The sequence below is a fragment of the Notothenia coriiceps genome, unplaced genomic scaffold, assembly GCF_000735185.1.
Source record: "Notothenia coriiceps isolate Sejong01 unplaced genomic scaffold, NC01 NC01_scaffold00037246, whole genome shotgun sequence".
Classification (NCBI taxonomy): domain Eukaryota; kingdom Metazoa; phylum Chordata; class Actinopteri; order Perciformes; family Nototheniidae; genus Notothenia; species Notothenia coriiceps.
The window spans coordinates 8669444-8678218 of NW_011369947.1; the positions used below are offsets into that span (position 1 = coordinate 8669444).

The following is an 8775-nucleotide window of genomic DNA, read 5'->3' on the forward strand; positions in this document are numbered from 1 at the left end:
AGAGAGAGAGAGAGAGAGAGAGAGAAATAGAGAGAGAGAGAGAGAGAGAGAGAGAGAGAGAGAGAGGGAGAGTATGAGATGCAACACAAGTCTACAGCTGGAATCAAAGAGTGGATGTTGTGGTTAGCTGGCATGTACCTTAACCATTCAGGGGCTCCCAAAAACATAAACTTAATGGCTCTTAGCAAACCACTTCCATGATGTCATCCACTAATAAAATAAACCCCTCTCAAACCGAAATGAGCTAACGTTACCAATATGTTACAGTGGATAATGAAGTGAAACAGCTCAGTCTGATAAGCAGGCGAGCGGCTAAAGCTTAAAGATCTTCTTAGTGGTGTTTCACTTGTTTATGGCAATAACATCTTCACATTAATTGTGGCAAATGTTTATTGCTGTACAAATCTTTGCAAACAAAAACCTGAATATTTTATTCCTGTCCAGTCCGACTCCATTTTTTACTACGTCTGTCTCCTTCCTTCTTCACTCTTATCTTTGTATTGCCCTGAAGGAGGGGAGGGAGGGATGGATGGATATATGGAAGGACGGGGGGGGGGTCAGTTTGGACTCTCACCTCATTGTCGTGGGGCGGGAGTTGATGGAGCAGCTGTTTGATGCGATATTTCTCTCCAGGGCTGTTCACATAGGGCACCTTGTCCTCAGGCAGGGAGCTGTAGTACTGATGGACCTGAGCGAGGGACAGAGAGAGAGAGAGGGGAGAGTTAAAAAAGAACACACATGTAACATGTAAACAAGCGGACAAATACAAAATACCGGCTAATACTATTTTGATTTGTTGTATGAAATGTCACCAACTGATGACAAATGTCCATCAAGAACTGTCACACTCTCACTCTTTCAATAGCTTACTTTAAAACAGCATTAACACATAAATGGATACAGATTATAAGGACAAGAGAGAGAAAAGATAAATGTATGAAGGAAAGAACATATATTTGGCCTTTGTATTATTGATAAATTACACAAAAAAGTTTAATTATTATTAAAACCTATAATCATAGCATTTTGTATCTGGTTTAGTAATCTTTTCACAAAATAGGTATGCAAGGACTAAATTAACNAAGAACAATTTGCTGTACTTCAAAAATCACAAGGTTACAATGGATCTTTGTACAAAGATGAATCATTCTTGGCCAAAAATCTCTCACAGTCAAATGTATGTTCCTCCAGGCTATGATCTCACACACACACACACACACACACACACACACACACACACACACACACACTATGTTACACTACAGACCAAAAGAGAAACACACACATGTTTACATACACAGAAAAACCAAACATCTGCAGAAAGATGTCCAGCAGACACAGAGAACACATTTATCTGATTTGTTTTCTTAGTTTTGATCATTTGACACGTTTAAGTTGCATGGCTTCTTTACTATAAAGTTTACACTGCATGTTCATGGCAGTGGGTCTACCCAACTTTCTTATCAAAGAGGAGGAGGAAGTACAAGAGTCAACAGGAAGTTCAGCCAGTAAACTGAGATGGAGTGATACAAGGGTGAACTTACAAATGATTTTCCTGTGTGATAGTTGGAAAGCTTCCTCACTACTGTGTAGCAGTGGGCTCTGCACTGAGCAGACCAAGACATGATATGAAAGCCAAAATAGTTTCAATACAATACTTCTACTTAAATACTGTCAATTTGAAAAATGTCCACATCAATTAGATTATTTCATTAAGAAATGGCACAGAAAAAAAAGGTAAACAATATTTCACTATTGAATCATTAAGCATCGTTCCTTTTCCCCCTAATATTATCAATCGTTTCATTTTACGAATAATTTATGTTCAAGGACCAGCACTGCGGAGTCATTTTGTTTATTTTTGAGCTATGACTGTCATAGCTCAAACAGCTGAGTTTCTATTAGATGATTGGTCCCCTGTTGCAACTGATAGCAGAGCCTTTGAGGGAAGCACACAATGATGTCTGAAAGAACCAATTAAAAAGGTCACATTATGTGTAACATACGGACCCACAAAATGGAAAATTCAACTCACAATACACACGTAACACATGAAAACACTTACAAGCACAAGAAGCAACCACATACACAGTTTTTGGTTTTTAAATGTAGCACTTGGGAGGTCCATGGTCAGAAACATCAGTGGACTAGTTAGCTAGAAAGGGGACACTGAGTGATAGTTGACTTGAGAAGATATTGAAGACAGCCAATTGGCCATCTCAGTGGTGACGAGGTCCGAATTAACATTAGTTGCACGTGTGTGTCTCTGTTTGAAAGTGCATGTATAGAGGCATTAAGGTATGTACAGTATGTGGCTTTGTTTGTGGTGTTTAGAGTTTGTACATTTGTGATAACCTTTTCTGTATAAATTGCATGCATGCAAATGCATCATGTAAATCAAATACCTGAAGTGTCACAAGCTGTGTTCTCCCCAGATGGTGGTTCCTTGGGTGCGCTCTTCCTGTATACAATATGAGGTTTTGTGTGTTCCTCTTCATAATGTTCTCCTTGATAGCTGTGTAGGGGCTCCACAAAGTACTCTCCTTCTGGAGACCTGAAAGTGCCAAGCTGGATGGCAGAACAAAAATGCACAACAGTTAGTCTCCATGAGTCTATTTTCTATAAATGTTCATTCCTTTACAGCAGCAACGCAAACATGGGGAAAACTTGCAAAGTGAATACAAACAGGACCAAGGGGAATATACCGTATGGTTCAGGAAGATAGTTCTGCAAATCAGTGGAGCCGCCATACCACTTTAATGCAATGTATGTTATATGTACAGAAAGTATTATTGCAAGCAACAGTTGAATGTGGCTAATTTACTCATAATTAGAGAAAATAAGCAATTCAGAGACCCAAGGGCTTCAATAGATGTATTTTTGCATTCATGTTAGACTGGTCTCAAAGCAGGAGGAAAAGCATAACAGTAAGACCTGTGATGACTATCAGGGAAAATAGTGAGACTGTATGTTTTTGGCAGGCTTGCTGAAAGCCCTGTTTTATGTATTTCACCTGGCACGTCTAGTGTGACTGGCTAACGTGGAGGTCTATGATGTTCCAGATAAGGAGCTGCCAACCCAAGCACATTTTGCTCATTGGCAACGAAGAATCATCATGGCAGCCCTGGGGGCTGATACAAGTTTGCCACACACATTTGTAATCCCTGATGGTAATATAATACTGTTTTTTAAAGTTCTCACGAGAAAACATTTTCTATTTATTTTGTGCAAAATATGTGCTACAGGATGGATTGTTTTTTAGTGAGGGGGAAAACTGAAGCTTCCTTTCTGCCTTACATTCCCTTGAGCAGTACACAATTGACATTACTACATTATGAACTGCGCTTTGATTGATCTGGAGAGTTGGCAAGGCTAAACAGAATCTCCCTACAAGCTTCCCTGCAAGAAAAACAAGTATCACATTTTAAGATGTACAGAATGTGTGGCTATCCGCAGTATTGTCTTTTTTTATATAACAAATGGGCCTCAGAAGGCTTGAATAAATATGAATGTATGCTCCATAAATGTCAGTTCAAATCCCTAAAGCTCTCTGCAGTGCAGAGCATTCAGACATATTTTAATTTGATTAGTCATTAGGGAGTACATTAAACCTTGTCTCGTATGTATCTGTCACCTCTGTGGTGCTTTTAGATATAAACTCAGAGGGCACTTTTGCTCCACTCTAAAACGCAAGCCTGGGAGTTCGGACCAATTTGTGATGACGTCGGTACCACCCGTACTCCCGCTGCATTAGCGTGCGTAAAGACGTCACTGACAACCGGGAGTCCAGAAAGAGGCATGGGAGTAAGATTTAGAGCCGAGTGTTCATTAAACTTGACTGCAACCAATGGACTTGCGACTCTAGAAAGTTAGCACAGTTTTGTACTATTTTGAGTTATTTAGACTCTGAAAGCCCCACTAGAGGATCCTGCAACAAACATAAGCCATAACAACTCATTGTCCAAATAACTCAGCTTTAGCTTCACTTCATTTTGATGAATGTTTACAACTGTTTTAATTGGATATACACAGTTTTGAACTGTTTCAAAACATATTTGAAAGCAGACTAATGTATGACTGTTTACGTTTGATAGTTGCTCTATCATTTAAAAACAGTTTGCGCACTAAGTTTGCACTAACAATGTCTTTACTTTTTTCTTTCTAAACCAAAGTTGAGGCAGGTTTCCAGGTCTTGCCATAATGCCCACTAAATAGCCATGGTTGAAAAGTAAAGCACCCGGTGGTAAAGTCATCACATGCACGACGAGTGTAACCGTGCGTAAAAACTCACCAGTCCGGAGCACAAACTGATGACTGCGGCGTGTTCTGCTTCTGCATTTACAAGTCCTTTATAGAAGCAGTGCCTTAACTCCGTGTCCTCTTCCTCCTCCACCTCCCCATCTGCTGCAAAATCCGTTATGTTATCTCCTCGGGGCCCTCCAAATACTGACACAGTGTAGAGAGGTGCGATAAATCCCGAATCCAGCGTGAGGTTGAGGTGATAATGCTGTCCGAAAGCAGATATCCTGTAATGGATATTTGACGAGGCCCACTGATCCGTGCTGTTGCCGGTGCTTTCGTCCAAACTTCGCCTTTTTCTCCTGAAGTGCACACTTGTGGGAAACTTGTCACCGGCTTCATTCACTCGCACCGGTGTTACAATCTCATAAGCGCCGATCTCCTCTTTTGCTGGGGAATAACAAAGCAGTTGAGAATTAAGTAGCAATCCAATTGCATCAATACAAATCAAAGAGACCGAATATGTAATATGCATATCAATTTTATTTTCCTGGAAAAATCCGTTGTTTCACAGCAATTCAAGGAAATGACATTCAGTAAACTTTAGATATCTAAAGAAAAAGCGCTGCAAGTCATGTGCTTGGCTGAATTCAAACTCATTCATTCTCTGCCTTCAATGTTAGAGAACTACTTTATGAGGGGAAATGCATGGGTAGTCGGAGCGGCATACTTTACCTGTGTTTGAATTCAAAAGCAATTTCCCCGTAGAGGCAACAACATTCAAGAAATCAGGGAAAAGTAGGAACCCCAAGCCCCAGAAGAGCACATGCATGATTGTCCACGTTCAGAGGAGAGCGGCAGCCTGTATTCCTGTAGTAATCCTATATTCCTCCGGTCACTCCGGGCTTTCCGCCTCCGGTCCGCCTGCCACATCCAAGTTTATTATCCTCGACTCTTGAGTAGATGGTCTCTCGCCGGTGAAGTACACTGCTGGGACGTGAGAACTTCGCGGATTCCCTGGCGAACATGCATACTGCAGAGGGGTGGGCTACTCCGACAGTCAATGCGATGGGATCACTCTCCACTCCACTGCAAGCCTGTGCACCAGCTTTCTCCCCAGCGAGGGGCGGGATCAGCTAGGCAAGGTACACTGGGGCTACAGTGAGGCCACTCCCGGTAAATACAGTATACTGTAGTGACGAAAGTGGTTACAAATATGTCCACTTTGAATGGCGGGATATGATCGGTGACTCGGTTGTTAAAAAGTATTTTTAAGCTGCTGTAAACAATTCTAAGTTAACACCAGCTTCTAGAGGGTCGCCACTCTTTGCCAGAGACCATAAGAGACTCAATTAACTGACTTCATTAAGTATATTTATGGGGTGACTATATTGTGAATGTGTTGCACAAATACTGACATTACAGGCATTGGACAGTATGAAAATGTCATAACAAATATACAAGCCAAAACAAAGATAAAACGTATGTTTAATCAATTTGCAATATTATTCCAACTATCATCAATACCTAAAACTCTTATTAGCACAACATAACCTTACATAAAGTCAGGAACAAAATATATATAAAATTACATGACAGGTAGGACATCTCTTTTGAGTGAACATCTTTAAGGTGAAAACTAAGACAATCTTGAAAAATGTTATCTTAAATCAAAAGAGCTCCCTTCCTAAATGAAGGATACATAAGTTAATGGAAACATGGTACAAGTCTGTTTTTTTATTTTTTTGTTCCTGTATTATTATATTTTAATTAGGCTCCATTTTACATTTCTCAACTCGATAGGAAAGGTAAGGATGTATACGATCATCCTTATTCTGGAAAATCACCACACCACTTTTTTGAGAGTGTTTTTGTCGCGATCCATGATAACATCCTATAGTGTCCCATCCCTGCACGTTCTTTGAATATCTTTGGGTTAATAAGGATTTGAGGGGTGGGCTTTCGCAGTTTGCAGAACAGATCGGTGACAGTGAGGTGGGGCCTATATAGGAAATGTCTGCCCTAGGGCCACAAGCTAGATAATCTGGGCATGGCTGTATACTTAGAAGTTCATGGGATCACAGAGTGACAAAATGCAAACTGGCAAGCAGCGAAGCCATATACAGTAGTGATTTGAGGTCTTAAGTAGGTGCTGGAAAAGGTATTGTGTAGGGATGATGGTAATGGCTTTATGAGCTATAGTCTCCTCAGCAGAACAATGCTACAGGCTGTATGGAAGCCTTTGTAGGTGCCTTTGTTATGTGGAGGATCAAAGAGTGGGGTATCCAGTCTGCCTCCTGCTCCATTCAGGACCCCCCCCCCGAACGGATACACACAGAGAGAGTGAGAGAATAAACAGCATGATCTGCTAACTTTTAAACATATTTTTTGAATAGAAATATGCACTAAATAAATAGTCTATTAGCTCATCACAGACACATCACTGTTTATGGTGACCAATAAGAAATAGAACAGAAATGGCAGTAATATGTTTGAAGTAGTCACTAGAGTAGCAATAGAGTCACCATTAAGTAGTTTGTGCACCCGAGACCACACAATGTCATTTTTAAATGTATCAATATTACATACCAAGACTGGAGATATGATTTAGGTTACCTAATTACTTTCTGGAATATTAGAGCTGTTACAAAGCAAAAAAACAACAAAACAGGTGCAACTAGTATTGTTAAAGTGACATGGCCATTTCTACTGATCATAATTCCATTGTTGAGGTCTACGAGAATAGATTTACATTGTTCAATATTCCAAAATCACAGTATGTGTGTATTCACTCTCTGTCCTAAACGTCTTGTTGGAGCTCCAACGAGGCGTTCTGGGGCAGCACAGACAGGTCTTTTCTGTGTTAGAGTTTTACTCGCTACAGGGTGTACTTTGAGGGTTTGTGACTCTGCAGACCGTTTACATGCAGAAAAGCTACATAACACACAAGGCGACGGGTAATAACCGGAAAAGCATGACATGGGACCTTTAAAAATATCAGCAACCACGCATGAACACATAATCAGAATGTTTTAGAATTTGTTTAGCTGCTTCATTAGTAGAACATTACATGCAACTACTTAAAGGGAGAACAAGGGTCAAGGGCAAAATGTCCTCAAAATACATGTAACAGATATTCGTGTTTATAATCATTTATATCACACAATGTAAGAAAAAAAACCCACTACGCTCATTTTGGCAGGGCAGGTGAAATTCTAGATAGCGAGATAAAGAAAGGAATGTCAATGTTTATTATTGTAGCAGCTAAATCATCTGAAAAAGTGTCTCTACCTTTTCCAAAGCCAAAGTCTTCATGTAGTCTTGCGGCTTAATAATATTCTGCAAGATTCTCTTCAGGGAAATTCCCAAACAATGGTGAAATCACACAGTCTGTTGTAATCGGACAATAGTTATTACAGGCATTTTGCAGCTGTGGAACAAAAACCACAAAGCAAAGAATGACAAGAATGCTTATTTACTGATAGACAAGAAGGACATTCTGAAATAAATACAGCAGCAATCTAACACGTTTCAAGACCCTGAGTATCACAAAATTCCCCGATTACAAAAGACACCTTGGGAATTTTCACTCACAGGGAATATGAGGAAAAAAGCTGAATAATTGCTGTTGGCAGAACAAAGGTTTTGCATTGCAACTTGTTACCTATTCATCGCTATGACGCTATGATTTAAATACACACAGAGGTTCTCACGCTATATCAGTTGTGGACAGAATAGTTATTTTATTTATGTCCGTCTATCTGATTTGACTTTTTCTTTTAGATGTTGGAAACTATAGAAGTATTAAAAGTATTGTTTCATCATGCATGTGGCCTCAAGGCAAGGATTTAAGCAATACATTGGTATTTGCAGGAATCTTTTAAAAAGGGCATTTCTGATATATCTTTTTATTATAGTAATTCTTTATTCAAAGGCAGATGTCTATGACTTACATGTATCACTATGTGTGTGTTGCTGGGTTATTACACATTGAATTCTCAAGTTGTTTCAGAGGACATTGAAGTGTTCAAAATGAATTGATATGCTTCTTTCTTTCAAATGTTACCTACAACTTTGTCCGCTTCTACAATACTCTCAGTAAAATAATGCATACCTGAACATTAGAAGAAAAAATCTCAAAGAATGTTTTATTTACTATAATTATGGGTGCAACAGTAATGCAGTTGTATTTTTTTTTTTTAATTTATTTTTTATTCTTTATCTATTTGGGGTCACATTATAGTACAAGTACAGTTTTTCAAATAATATATTTTTAGAGACCCAAAAGTGACAAACGAAATAGCAAACAAAATTAATCAAAGTAAAATAAAAACGAGAAAGTACACAGGGGTTGTTTGAAATAGCAAATGTCTACACATGTACATGCATACATATCAACATACATATATACATTCAATACACATACATGTGACCATGACAACATATCTATACCACATTACATCTCGGTGTATTAAGAAAAAAGTCAACAAGGGATGGTCGTCTTTGGGGATAATGTGAATCTCCCTTTTTCCATAT

At 39.2% G+C, this 8775-nt stretch overlaps 2 protein-coding genes across 2 annotated transcripts in view; one reads left to right on the plus strand and one right to left on the minus strand.

Annotated features, from left to right (window-relative positions):
* adamts9 (ADAM metallopeptidase with thrombospondin type 1 motif, 9) overlaps positions 1 to 5301 on the minus strand; it is a 61140-nt gene extending 55839 nt beyond the window's left edge. Inside the window, exons 1-3 of the mRNA XM_010794718.1 lie at positions 4975 to 5301; positions 4292 to 4689; positions 2406 to 2568 (exon numbers count right to left, since the gene is read on the minus strand). Coding sequence (XP_010793020.1) covers positions 2406 to 2568; positions 4292 to 4689; positions 4975 to 5071 — 658 coding nt within the window. The 5' untranslated portion in view covers positions 5072 to 5301. The remainder of the gene's footprint in view (positions 1 to 2405; positions 2569 to 4291; positions 4690 to 4974) is intronic.
* Positions 5302 to 6471: 1170 nt separating this feature from the next.
* The window catches only part of LOC104966368 (caspase recruitment domain-containing protein 11-like), a 10868-nt gene continuing 8564 nt past the window's right edge, over positions 6472 to 8775 (plus strand). Inside the window, exon 1 of the mRNA XM_010795555.1 lies at positions 6472 to 6582. Within this exon, the coding sequence (XP_010793857.1) occupies positions 6472 to 6582 (111 nt within the window). The remainder of the gene's footprint in view (positions 6583 to 8775) is intronic.